Source organism: Entelurus aequoreus, linkage group LG20 (genome assembly GCF_033978785.1).
Source record: "Entelurus aequoreus isolate RoL-2023_Sb linkage group LG20, RoL_Eaeq_v1.1, whole genome shotgun sequence".
Taxonomy (NCBI): Eukaryota; Metazoa; Chordata; class Actinopteri; order Syngnathiformes; family Syngnathidae; genus Entelurus; species Entelurus aequoreus.
This window is the reverse complement of record NC_084750.1, coordinates 29,510,853-29,525,150: the sequence shown is the minus strand read 5'-3', so window position 1 is coordinate 29,525,150 and position 14,298 is coordinate 29,510,853. Positions and strand designations below refer to the sequence as shown.

The 14,298-nt window shown below is 42.8% G+C and overlaps 1 protein-coding gene across 4 annotated transcripts in view; it reads right to left on the bottom strand.

The window, feature by feature from the left end:
• The window catches only part of efna3b (ephrin-A3b), a 485,232-nt gene that overhangs the window by 314,558 nt on the left and 156,376 nt on the right, over positions 1-14,298 (bottom strand). For 3 of the 4 annotated variants that reach the window (XR_009822187.1, XR_009822188.1, XM_062029941.1), the window contains exons 1-2: positions 6,550-6,914; positions 6,143-6,349 (exon numbers count right to left, since the gene is read on the bottom strand). Coding sequence is in view for 2 of the 4 variants with exons in the window: in XM_062029941.1 (XP_061885925.1) it covers positions 6,143-6,252 (110 nt within the window). In the remaining 2 variants the exon portion in view is untranslated. Of the gene's footprint in view, positions 1-6,142; positions 6,350-6,549; positions 6,915-14,298 lie in introns of those variants that run through there. The other variant, XM_062029942.1, reaches the window with a different exon arrangement.

Here is a 14,298-nt window from a genome sequence, read left to right as displayed (position 1 = left end):
TGTATTTTGTTCAATTCTAGATAGGCTGTAACTTTAAGTTTAATGGCTTTGTCAATAAGTAGTATTCACCTGACGTCACGTCATTAACGTGATTAAATATGCGAAACTCGAAGTGGTGTGCCAGTGAGCGTCTGTTGACAGAGCGTTCTGGGCGGCATTTTGCATTTCTCCAAGAAAAATGCCCCATGCTGGCGTTGTTTTAGGCTGTTGGAACCGTTCAAAATGCGAAAAGGATACAAGTTTCTTCAGAGTTCCCCGAGAAGTAATGAAGAAGGGCGAAAGATGTCAAGATCACGAAAAATGAGGAGAAAAGTGGAACACACTCCATCCAGTCCAGCAGAGTAGAGTCGAAGAATGCACAAGTTTGCAGTGATCACTTCGTTTGATGTACTTTAAACGTTTAGTATTCCCCAGAAGAAGAGTTAGTGCTGCAAGGGGTTCTGGGTATTTGTTCTGTTGTGTTTATGTTGTGTTATGGTGCGGATGTTCTCCCGAAATGTGTTTGTTTGGTGTGGGTTCACAATGTGGCGCATATTTGTAACTGTTAAAGTTGTTTATACGGCCAACCTCAGTGTGACCTGTATGGCTGTTGACCAAATATGCCTTGCATTCACTTGTGTGTGTGAAAAGCCGTAGATATCATGTGATTGGGCCGGCACGCAAAGGCAGTGCCTTTAAAGCACGCCCCCAATATTGTTGTCTGGGTGGAAATCGGGAGAATAGTTGCCCCAGGACATTTTCGGGAGGGGCACTGAAATTCGGGAGTCTCCCGGGAAAATCGGGAGGGTTGGCAAGTATGACTGGGAGACGCAACTGCTCTGTACTTCTCAATAGTCCGTGTACCACTCCGTACAGCAGCGTTTTAAAAGGTCATAAATTTTACTTTTTGAAACCGATACCGATAATTTCCGATATTACATTTTAAAGCATTTATCGGCCAATATTATCAGCAGTCCGATATTATTGGACATCTCCAATTTCATTGTTAGATTTTTTACTCGTATCTGCTTTTAGTGGTAAGATCTAGGCCCCTCGCGTACTCAGATAGTACAGATAGCACTCTGTTTACTGCGGAGAAACCATGTTAGTTTGGCGGCCCACCACTTTGTTTGCTTCCGTTCAAAAGCCATGTGACGGAATACAACCTATAAGGGTTGTATGGTATACCGGCATTAGTATAGTACCACGATACTAGTAGCTATACCTCGTCCCTGTGCAGGACGAGGTATAGCTAAACATGTTTCACTACACTCTGTAGCTCACCGGCGTCACAATGTAAACAAACGCCATTGGTGGATCTACACCTAACATCCACTGTAATGATACCAAGTACAGTAGCGTATCTAGTCGATACTACTATTGTTACGTCGATATTGAGGACTTTGAATATGACCAATGTATGATCCTGTAACGACTTGGTATCGGATTGATACCTAAATTTGTGGTATCATCCAAAACTAATGTGAAGCATCCAAACAGAAGAATAAATGATTATTACATTTTAACAGAAGTGTAGATAGAACATGTTAAAAGAGAAAGTAAGCAAATAAGTAATAGAGAAAGTAATAATTCATTTTCTACCACTTGTCCTTAATAATTTTGACAAAATAATAGAATGGAAAATGACACAATATGTTACTGCATATGTCAGCAGACTAATTAGTAGCCTTTGTTTGTTTACTTACTAATAAAAGAAAAGTTGTCTTGTATGTTCACTTTTATTTAAGGACAAACTTGCAATAGGAAACATATGTTTAAGGTACCCTAAGATTTGTTGTTAAAATAAAGCCACTAATGCATTTTTTGTGTTCTCCTTTATTTAGAAAAGTGTAGAAAAGTACCGAAAAGTATCAAAATAATTTTGGTACCGGTACCAAATTATTGGTATCGGAACCACACTACAACCTATACACTGAGACAAAGTCTGAGTTCATTCTGTCCTTTGTTGAGTTTTTGAAACTGCACCAATTTTTTCCTCAGATTTTTAGAGTCACTCAAAGTGTTTTGTCAAGAAGATTATTTGGGATGTGTACATATTCAAAATGTGCTTGTTCTAATTTTTGGCCAAAGCAAAACAAAGAAAACAATCTGAAGTTGTCTTTAGTTTTACGTTATTATGCTACGATTTTACCAGTCCGGCCCACTACGGAATAGATTTTCGTCCATTTCTAAAATAAGTTTGACACCCCTGTGTTAGGGTTTTTCTACATTTTAATATTAACACGTTAACTTCTTTCTACATGTGCGCATCAGTTAAAAATGTTAAGAATATGAGATGTATTAAGCGCAACTGCAACACTAAACAACTTCGCATGAACGGTAAGTTTAGGTTCCGACTGACAAGGTAGTAACTGGACCGAAAAAAGAAGAAGCTACCGGGGCAGATTCATCCACCTGCAACAAGTAACATTCTTGTAAGTAATGTAGCATCCTGACAGAAGCCCTCACGACACAGTTAGCGCCACAGCGCTACCCTAACCAGGAGCCACAACATTAACAATACAGCACTTCCTAATTATGCACCATTTACGGTTACGGCGAGCGAAGCTGCATTCTGGAACACTGGGAATTTTGGGCATCTAACATTACAACTAGAGTCGGGACCCCGGGTGGACCGCTAGCCTGTGCATTGGTTGGGGACATCTCTGCGCTGCTGACCCGTCTACGCTCGGGAAGGTTTCCTGCTGGCCCCACTATGGACTGGACTCTCGCTGATGTGTTGGATCCACTGTGGACTGGACTTTCACTATTATACGTCAGACCCACTCGACATCCATTGCTTTCGGTCTCCCCTAGAGGGGGAGGGGTTACCTACATATGCGGTCCTCTCCAAGGTTTCTCATAGTCATTCACATCGACGTCCCACTGGGGTGAGTTTTTCCTTGCCCGTATGTGGGCTCTGTACCGAGGATGTCGTTGTGGCTTGTGCAGCCCTTTGAGACACTTGTGATTTAGGGCTATATAAATAAACATTGATTGATTGATTGATTGATAACTAAAGTAAGTTGTTTTTTGCACATTCTTTACATTCTGTATTGCTACAATAATTATGACAATTTGTTGTAGATTGTATTTATTATTTTTTAATGCATTACAGCAAGCCTGGGTTGGTTTGTGCCTCATTCCTGTGAGAATCCTGCGTGCGACTGAAGCATGAAGGAGCGGGGAGGGAGTTGGTTAATTTATCCAGGACTGGCTGCAGTGTGCTCGAACAACCACTAGGTAGCATCTGTGAGCAGATAATACCGTATCATCTCTTTTTCTTTCGGACTTATCAATAGTGCATTCCTTACTCATGCTTTAAGTGAGGGATGAGACCCACTGTACTTGGTTATTATTTAATAAATATTAATAACACAGAAATGAAAACGAACACAATTGCACAACAGATGGAGCAATAAAAATACCAATAGAAATATCACTTTTGGTAATGAATAATAATAATAATTACCTCTATTATCAACCATACAAGTGTTTCAAATGCAACAATACATATATGTAATGATAACTTGAATAACAAAAGAAAGCAGTTTAATGGAGGGGTAAAAAAAGAAGCAAACTATATTAACCTTGTACATTGTTATAGTAACAATAGGTTAAGCTTTATCAGTGCACCGTGTTTTACCCAGCATTATTTGATGGCTATCATGCCTGTCAGAATGTGCTTCCACTATATCATATAAATAAGCAAATATTAGCCATTCTAAAGTAAATAATTTAAATCACTAGCCTGTTCAACTTGATTGTTGCAAAATTACATAAGAAAAAAAAAAGACATTTGGGTTTTTTTAATAAAAATGTGCATGTCTTCAATTTTTTAAGTTCTGTTTTGGACACTGTAAAGTACTGACTTGGTACTAGTATCAGTTCAAATTTAAACAATACACATTATGTACCTTGTTAAGATTGTGTGCATTAAAGTATTCATATTTTAACATCACACTGGTGAACGATAAAATGTTCCTTAAAACTTACGACTTTGTCATTAAAATGTTTTTTTAGTAATATAAAACTGACCTCTAAAAAATATTCACCCCCATGAGGTGTCTGACGTCTGCGGATCAAATTTTTTCTTGTCAAACCAACCTTACTTTACTTTCCAAATCATGTCTCAAAACATATTTCAATGTTTTATTTTTAAACCGACGTAAGAACTTTGCAATCTCTGTCTGCTTTTCATTTCTTTTATCTATTTATTTATTTTAAGCTATCTGTTCTTGACTCTGTCAGGTATTACCCTGTTTACTTTTGAATGTGCCTTTTAACTTGAATTGTGATGAGGTGGCGACTTGTCCAGGGTGTGCCCGCCTTCCGCCCGAATGCAGCTGAGATAGGCTCCAGCACCCCCCGCGACCACAAAAAGGGACAAGCGGTAGAAATGGATGGATGGATGGATGGATGTCTTAAAAATGTGTTACATAAACAAAATGGGTCGGATCAAATATATGAGTGGCGCACTGTTTGCATGTTTGATAGTAAAACGGGTTGACTTCTTTTTTCACTTGCGTCATAATAATGTAGTTGAAATGCTACCAAAACATTGCCTGCAACAGATCAATATTTGTACTTTCTATGGGGAAACATGTTTCTTAATAAAAACAACTGCTTTTAAACTTAATTTTTTTGGGCCCAAATGTGAGCATATTCCAAATGCTGACAAATGTCTGCAGTGGACGCAGCGGATGGAGGACTATAAATCCAAAGTATCCCAAAGGTAAGGGTGTCCAAACTTTTTCCACTGAGGGCCGCACACGGAAAAATTTAAGCATACAGGGGCCATTTTGATATTTCCATCCATCCATTTTCTACCGCTTATTCCCTTCGGGGTCGCGGGGGGCGCTGTAGCCTATCTCAGCTACAATCGGGCGGAAGGCGGGGTACACCCTGGACAAGTCGCCACCTCATCGCAGGGCCAACACAGATAGACAGACAACATTCACACTCACATTTACACACTAGGGCCAATTTAGTGTTGCCAATCAACCTATCCCCAGGTGCATGTTTTTGGAGGTGGGAGGAAGCCGGAGTACCCGGAGGGAACCCACGCAGTCACGGGGAGGACATGCAAACTCCACACAGAAAGATCCCGAGGCCGGGATTGAACTCACGACTACTCAGGACCTTCGTATTGTGAGGCAGACGCACTAACCCTTCTTCCACCGTGCTGCCCCCATTTTGATATTTTTCATTTTCAAACCATAACAAAATATATGGATTATTATTTTTTTAACCTTTAGGGCTCCCGGGGACAATAAAGGGTCTCAGTCATTAAAACGTTAAAAATAAGTCAAATTATTATTATTTTTTTTAATTTAACGCTTACAGTAAATCTCTATATCAACTTCAGGTTGATTTTCTGTCAAAGACAACTTTGTTTTTTATAGCAAAACTGGAAATATGCAGTATTTAGTAATTAGAGCTCTAAAAGATCAATAATGCAGGACATCATTGATTTTAATTTTTTAATATTTTTGAGAAATCAGTGAAAATGTTAATAAAATCCCACTAAATATGTTTGGGATCCAAAAGGTCCCCCACTCATAAAGTGATACATTTTTATTAGTTTTTTTTACTTTCAACACTTAAGTTACGAGATCAACTTCAGATATATTTGTCGATTTTACGTTTGAACTATTATTTTGTTTGTTTTTGTGCTCTTTTGTCAAAGAAATCTTTGATGTTTTTATATGGCAACCACACAAAATATGCAATATTTGTTCCACATAAAACATTTTTAAGTGAAATTTTTGAAGTAATTGGAGCCTTGAATAGGTCAATAATTCATTATAACATAGATTTTTTTGTCTTTTTTTTTTTTTAGCAATGGCAAAAAAAAAGAAAAATAAAGCAAGACAAAAGAAAAAAACAGCATGCATGGCAGCTTTGTGTCAACATTGCAACTTTTTCTCGTTAGATTTCACCTCATTTCACTTTCTTAAATGTTTTTTTTAATTTTTGCAATACTATCAATTTTGCAATTTTTGCAGAATGTGTGGCGGGCCGGTAAACAATTAGCTGCGGGCCACAAATGGCCCCCGGGCCGCACTTTGGACACCCCTCCCCAAAGGGATGTAATAAAGCAGAATATGAAGCAGCACAGCAATCCACGCAGAAACAAAAAGAAGCAGGAAAAAGGTCTTACTGGATGTTGGAGCTGTTCCAGTATATGGAGTGCCTGTTGGCGGACACCTGGAGCAGGTTGGCCCAGGTGAGAGTAGTTAGCAGCCAGAGGGACAGCGGCACCGGAGCCATGCTCCCGGATCCCCCACCCCTCCCCGCGTGACTTGGGGCCGCTTTCTCGGTGCCTTCAGCCCACCAAAGAGCGCCACTCGCGCATCACAGCTAACGCCTGTAGACAAGAAATAGGGCGACTATAAAATTGTTGCTTATTAGAGTTGTACAAATTTTTTTTTAAAAACTGCTTTGAGTTAAAAAAAAAAAAGTAGCACACTTATAAGTAGTCCACTAGTGAATTGTTTATTAAAAAAAATAAAATAAAAAAAATAATTAAAAAAAGGAGCCAAGCTGTCCTTAATGGTCTTTTCTCACCGGGTAAAGAGTTCGGGTGGCGGGCACAGCCAACGAGGGAGGTCGGTCTTCTTCCACCAGGCATGAAACGCTCCAAATTTCAGAAGACTTGCCGTTGTACAAATAAAAGTGTTGTTTTTTTTTAAATAAAAAAAAAAAGAACAAATCAAGTCCAACTTGTTCGTACTTAAAAATCTTCGACGACGCGAAAGCAATTCATCCAAGGCTGAATCCGACGACACGGAGCATCGCTTCCTGCCTCGAGCTCCTCTCCTCCGTCTCCCTCCTTTTGGCAGCCCAGCGCTCCTTCACTTTGCTGACTCCGCCCACCCCCTGCTGACGTCACGGGCGCAGTGTTCCAACGTGGTGGCGCAGCACATCGGGAGTCGGTGCCGCTTCCAAGTTCCCATAAAGCATAAAGCCTCCACCTATCATCTGCCAGATACGTCTGACTGCCAGCCAGCGGCGTGCGCACATCTGGAGCGCATTTTGCAGCTTGGACACGCCCCCTACTACTACTACTATACACACGCACACACACACACACACACACACACACATTCAAAGTGGAACCTGGACTAAACGCACAAAGACTGTAAATATGTTCCAAATCACATGTAACACCTACTAAAACATACACATTTTATACGCGCCGCTAACCTTTTTCCAAACAAATCTCTCTCCTTGTAACAAGCAACAGGTGGCGCTCTCACCCCTAACTATCGTGTGTTTTAGCTCGTCACAAGTCTAAAAATAGTTAAATTTTTGAAAATGCTACTGATGTGCGGATTGATACTGAAATACCTATACCATATCTGTATGCTCTAATATCGATGCTCATATCAAAATATCGATACTTTAAGGGCCACGTACTATAAAGCCAAAGTAAGCGGGGCGGTGTTGATATTTTTCATTTAAATAAAGGCTGAAAACAGATATTGTGTCAGCTATGTATTACTAAGTTAATTAGTATTCATTTTTAGTTGAAACATTTCAGCTTTTTCTCATTACATAAATGTTTTGCTCATTTTTATTTTTACTTGTTTCCCTCCAAGAAAGAAGTGAATGAAATAAAAATACATATTATTGCACAAAAATGTGTCAAAAATGCTGCTGAAATATTAATGTTGAGTTATACATTTAACAGTGTTTATTATGCTTATTTTTCAAATGAATGCATAAGTTAGTATTTTTTTTATTATTTACTTAATAAACTTTGTTTATATGTTTTTATTTTATTTTGAGAGCTTCTAATATTTTAGATAAATGTAAACGTTTTTCCGCCAAGGGCCGCATACTGTAAAGTCATACATACACACACACACACACATTATATATATATATATATATATATATATATATATATATATATATATATATATATATATATATATATATATATATATATATATATATATATATATATATATATATATACACATATATATACACATACATACATACATACAAATATATATATGTACACATACATATATTTATATGCATACACATGCTTATATATACACTTACATACACATACATATATAAATATATATATAAATATACATACATACATATACTGTATACATACATACATAAATACACACACATATATATATATACATACATACATATATACAGTATATACACACATATACACAAACATATATATACATATATAAATATACACAATCACATAAACATAAATATACACACACCCACACAACTTTGTGTTATAAGTGTCTAAGTACATATTATTAGTTTAAAATTGTAAACATTTTTCTCATTACATTGGGATTTTTGGCGCCTTTTTACTGTTGTTTTTTAGATATACGTTATTATTTGAAAATACACCATTTTTCTAATTTTAGCAGACACGTTAGCCTACAACATGGTGTTGGGGGGAAAAAACAACAGTGAAAATGTAGGGTTAAAAAAGAGCATAAAGACAGAATGTAATGAGAAAATAGCTGAAAATGTAATACAAACAGTTTTAAAATTAATGAATAATTAATAATTTAAAAAAACAGTATGTGGGGGGATATTTTGATATTTTTTATTTTGGAAAAAAACACTACAAACAGACAATATATACAAAAACCTTAGTGTCAGCTTTGTGTTCTAAATGACAAATTGTATTATTATTACTGTCAAGCGATGCGTTGTGGAAGACAACAGAGGTTGTAGTGATTTTAAAATGCAGACGAACGAGGGGGCAGCGTGCAGTAAAAAAGGGTATTTATTGATTAAACAAACAAAATAAAAAGCGAGAGCAAGGGAAGTGCTCTGACTAGACAGACTATGAGGGAAACAAAACAAAATGCTGGAACACAGCAAAAGCACTTACTAAGAATGTGGAGCAGACGGCGTCCACAAAGTACGTGTCTACCTTACCTTAGCGTCGAAAGAATACTTAACAGTTACTAGTGGATAACGTCCCGACAAACAAATGTCGAAAGCTCAACTTAAGTAGTGCTAATTACAAACAGAAAACAGGTGCGGGGAAAAGTACTCAAAGGCAGGTGTAAAGCTGCTGCAGGAAAGGGAAAAGAAGAAAGTGAAAAACCACAAAATAAGAGTGCAAGACAGGAACTAAAACTAGACCCAGAAAATCACCAAGAAACTCAAAATAAGGCATAGCTTGGTGTGACAAGCCGTGACAGAATGCCCCTTCCGAACAAAACGGATACCAGACGTTTTAGAAAACAAAACCGAAAAAGTCAGAAGTCACGGCAGGGCGGAGGCAAGACTAGGCAGTAGGTCGCCTGGCCATATGTCCTCGCAACCAGCGGGGAAGTGACAGATGGCGGCGGCGAATAGACCGCCGCTGCAGCTGGCGAGGTGGGCGACCATGGAACGGCCACATCCATGGCCAACGAGGAAGCGGACGCGAGTGGCCAGGTCCAGGTCCTGGGCCAAGCTGCTGATACCACGGAGGGCGTCCATGAAACGGTCACATTCTTGGCCGACGAGAGGGCTGCGTGCGGGCATCTGATGGCCGCTTGCATGGCAGGAAAGCTGGAGCTGACTCCAGGACAAGCGGGCGACGATAAGCCCGCTGGAGACGATGATGGCGGCGTCGTAGAAAGACCCGCTGGAGAAAATGATGACGGCATTGTGGAAAGACCCGCTGGAGACGATGATGGCGGCGTCGTGGAAAGACCCGCTGGAGATGATGATGGCGGCGTCGCGGAAAGACCCACTGGAGACAATGATGGCGGCGTCACGGAAAGACCCGCTTTAGACAATAACGGCGGCGTTGTGGAAAGACCCGCTGGAGACGAGGATGGCAGCGTCGTGGAAAGACCTGCTGAAGACAATAGTGGTGGCTGCGCCGTTGGTGTCTGCAGAGCTGGAGCAGCAGGCGGCTGCGCCGTTGGCGTATGCAGAACTAGAGCAGCAGGGCGTAGCGCTGGAGGCAGCGGCCAAGCAGGGCATAGCACAGGCGGTGGTGGCCGAGCAGGGCGTAGCACAGGCAGAGGAGGCCAAGCAGGAGGTAGGAGCCTGGCTGGGCGCAGGACAGGCAGCGGAGGCCGCACAGGAAGTGACCGCTTGGCTGGACTCAGCTGTGCCTCCCCAGTTGCACATCTACCAACCATAGCCCCCCCTCAGGAAGCGGATATCAGACGCTGTCACTGGTTAGAGGGAGGAGCATTTGACCCTTGACCTGAGTGGGAGAAGAAGCCCAGGGTGGGTGGGCTCTGGCAAGCCGGGGGGAGGTAAAGTCTGTAATAAACGAATCCTCTGGTGGGGACGTGGCTGCGCGCCCCAGTTGCTTGCACCTTCCTGCACGAGCCCTCAGCACTGGTGGCGCAAATTCATCCCTTTCCCGCTTGGGCCACACTGGCCAACAGCCCAAGCCGTGGACAAAGAGTTCCCGTATTCCACCCTCTTAGGAGAGGAAGGGTGCAGCGATTTAGCCTCCTGCAGCAGAAGAGGCTGCGCGTTGTGACGGCGTTCTGAAGTTGGCTTCTGCCTTCGTTGACGACGCGCAGGCTCGTCACCCGGCCAACAAGAGTCTATTGGGACCAGACCGCCATCTGGCCCTCACATCAAAGTCTCTTGTACCGCGAAGTCTCTGCCTCCATTTTTGCCAAAAAATCCTCTCGTATTTCTCGTCTGCAAAATCACATGGTCGGGACATATTGTCAAGCGATGCGTCGTGGAAGATAACACTGGTTGAAGTGATTTTAAAATGCAGACCAGAACGAGGCGTGCAGTCAAAAGGATTAAACAAACAAAACAAAAAGCGAGAGCAACAGGGAAGTGCTCTGAACATACAGACTATGAGGGAAACAAATGCTGGAACGCAGCAAAAAACACTTACAAATAAGGTGGAGCAGACTTGCGCATACTTAAGCTCAGTAAGGAAGGAATCATCAGTAGTGACCAGGGAATAGTGAATAACGTCCCGACAAACCAATGGTGTCGCAAGCGCAACTTAAATAGTGGTAATTACATACAGAAAACAGGTGAGGGGAAAAGTGCTCGAAGGCAGGCGTAAAGCTTCTGCAGGAAAGGGGGAAAACAGGACGTGAAAAACCACAAAATAAGAGCGCACGACAGGAACTAACACTACACCCTGAAAATCACCCAAAAACTCAAAATAAGGCATGGCCTGGTGTGACAAGCCGTGACAATTATTGGTTATTATTAATAAAAATATCAGCTTTTTTTCTTTTCGCTCCTTTTTTCTTACATGTTCACTGTTGTTTTTTTGTGTGGGTCAACAAGACTCGAGCTTTGGTCTACAAATGGCCCCGTGGCAGCACTTTGGACACCCCTGTAATAAGTAATGATCGTACACTTTGTCACCTATAACACAAAGCTGTCAATAAGTCTTTAAATGTATGTAATCTCTCTATATGTATGTCTATATGTGTCTGTTTTCAGCAATTATTTTTTTACAAAATATCACAATGGCCCCCAGGGCAGCAACACTTGATATACTTTTTTTAATTTTACCAGACACATTATGTATATTTGTACAAAATATCAGATCGGTATCGCCGATACCAGCCTGAAGTTTACTCGACATGGGATCGGAAAGTAAACCAGTGGTATTGCACATCACTGCTAAGTACCACCATGATGACCAACATTGATATACAGTAGGCCTAAGTATTCATTAAAACAAGTCAGAGGTTTTATTTACCAAGTATATTTAATATTTTTGGCCACTGCAACCTTGCACACAGTTTGAACAGTAACACTGTGTTTGGATAAAGGAAAATAAAACACGGTACTTCGATAATGAATCAAATAATTTCACATAAAACTTAAATAAACATCGTACTAAAATAAATATCAAAATACAGTTGTTAAAGAATACATGAAAACTTACTTTAAAGTCACATAAAACTGTGCTGTAATTAAATGTTAAGTAAAAAAAAATGACTGTACTTGATGTAAAAAAAAGCACAGTGTTGGCCTATCCAGACCCCAGCCGACCTTTCGTGGTTGATACAGATGCCAGTGATGCCGGTATGGGGGTTGTGCTGTCGCAGGGAGGGAATCACGGCGAGCAGGTGGTGGCTATTACAGTCGGGGTTCAGCAAACCAGAGCGGAACTGCTGTGTCACCCGACGGGAATTGTTGGCCATCGTCCTGGGCCTTCATCATTTCCGGCCCTAACACTATGGTCAGCGGTTTGTGTTGCGGACGGATCACGTCTTCCTCACCTGGTTGCTGGACTTCAAGGAACCCGAGGGGCAGTTGGCCAGGTGGGTTGAGATCTTGCAGGAATTTGACTTCACGATTTGTCATTGACCAGGCCTCCCGCACGGCAACGCTGATGCACTGTCCAGATGGCCCTGTGAGGAGGCGTATCGTTTCTGCCGGCGGGCGGCGCAGCAGTGCATGCCAGACCCGTCAGTAGCTGCAGTAAGGCAACATGACAACGCAGTCGACCTGGACAGCTTCACCCCCAAACAACTGATCGACCATCAAAGGCAAGGCCCAGTGCTCAAGAGAGCTGGGTGGGGGGCAGCAGCGTTTAGAATGGGCCACAGTGTGCACTTGGACACTGAGACCAAAGCACTGTACTCCCAGTGGGACAGCCTCCTGTTGTCTCCCGACCTGCCCCGTTAGGACAACGTGCTGCCCTCCAGCTCCTGGTGCCCTGTGTACTGCGGCCTCAGGTCCTTGAAGTGATGCATGGCTTTCCAGGGACTGCCCATTTTGGAGTGACCAAGACCTTGCTCCGACTGAGACAGCGCTTTTACTGGCCAGGCTGTTGCCGTGACGTGTCGATGCATGAAAGGCACCACACGCCTCTCACATGCTCCCCTACAGCAGTTCCAGGTGGGGACTCCCATAGAGCGGGTGGGCGTGGACATCCTAGGTCCGTTTTCTGTCACTGATAGCGGAAACCCCTACATCTTGGTGGCCATGGACTACTTCACGAAGTGGCCAGAGACGTATGTGGTACCCGACCAGAGCGTTGCGACAACGGCAGAGAAGTTGGTTTCTGAAATGTTCTGCCAGTTCGGGGCACCAGAGGAGCTGCACAGCAACCAGGGACGGAATTTCGAGTCCCAGGTGTTCCAGGAAGTGTGCCGTCGCCAGGGTGTGAAAAAGAATCCCACCACTCCGCTGCATCCCCAGTGCGACGGGTTGATGGAGCGTTTTAATAGAACCTTTACCACACAACTTGCCAATCTCACTGACAAGCGGCAGAGAGACTGGGACTTACACCCCCCACTCATTCTTTGGGTGTTTTGGTGCAGGAGTCAACACCCCTGCATCATTGATGTTTGGCCACGAACTGCGCACACCTGTTGACTTGGTTTTTGGCCCATCCCCAGAACCAGAAGTGAGAGGAGCACCGAGCCTAGACTACTGCTGCAACCTTGTGGAGCGACTGCGGGAGGCCCATGAGTTTGCCCGCACCTGCCTGTCGGAGGCTAGGGTCCAACAGAAGCAAGCATATGACCTCCGTAGTTGAGGACAGGACTTTGTACCAGGCGCGCAGGTCTGGGTCTACAACCCGGTGCGGAAAAGAAAGGACTCTCCCGAAAGCTCACTAGCCACTGGGTGGGACCCTGCACGGTCCTCCAGAAGTTGTCCGATGTGGTCTATCAGATACGACTGGCACCTCGGAACCGGCTGGTGGTGCTGCACCGAGACCGCTTGTCTCCACACCAGCCATTGGCCCAGAGCCAGGAGAACTTGGAGTCAAACACACTGGTGGAGAAGGAGATGCCCCCAGGGAGCAACGGGAGGCCGAGGTACCCCCCACTTCCGACCACCTAGCAGACAGTGGTAGCAGCCAGCTGCCACCAGAGGGGAGTCGTCGGCGCTGGCTGCCTCAGCACTTGCGGGACTTTGTGATGAACGCATGGGCTGTTGGGGACAACAAACCCAGCTAGGTGGGGGCTGTGTAGCATCCCGGAAGAGTTGGTGCTGCAGGGAATTCTGGGAATGTGTTCTGTTGTGTTTATGTTAAGTTTGTTGTTGTGTTGCGGTGCAAATATTCTCCCGAAATGTGTTTGTCATTGTGTCATTGTGGTTTCACTTCATGGCACATGTTTATGACAATGTTGGCGTTGTTCATACGGTCACCCTGAGAGTGACATGTATGCCCTTCATTCACTTGTATAGTCGTGTTCAAAATTCAAATTATCATTAAAAAGGGCTACGATCGTTCCGTGTGACAGCTTTTCTTGACATCTTCAACCAAAGACATCTGCAACCAAAGACCATTAATACCCCGTCAAACGCTACAATATATAGATAGATAGATAGATAGATAGATAGATAGATGGATAG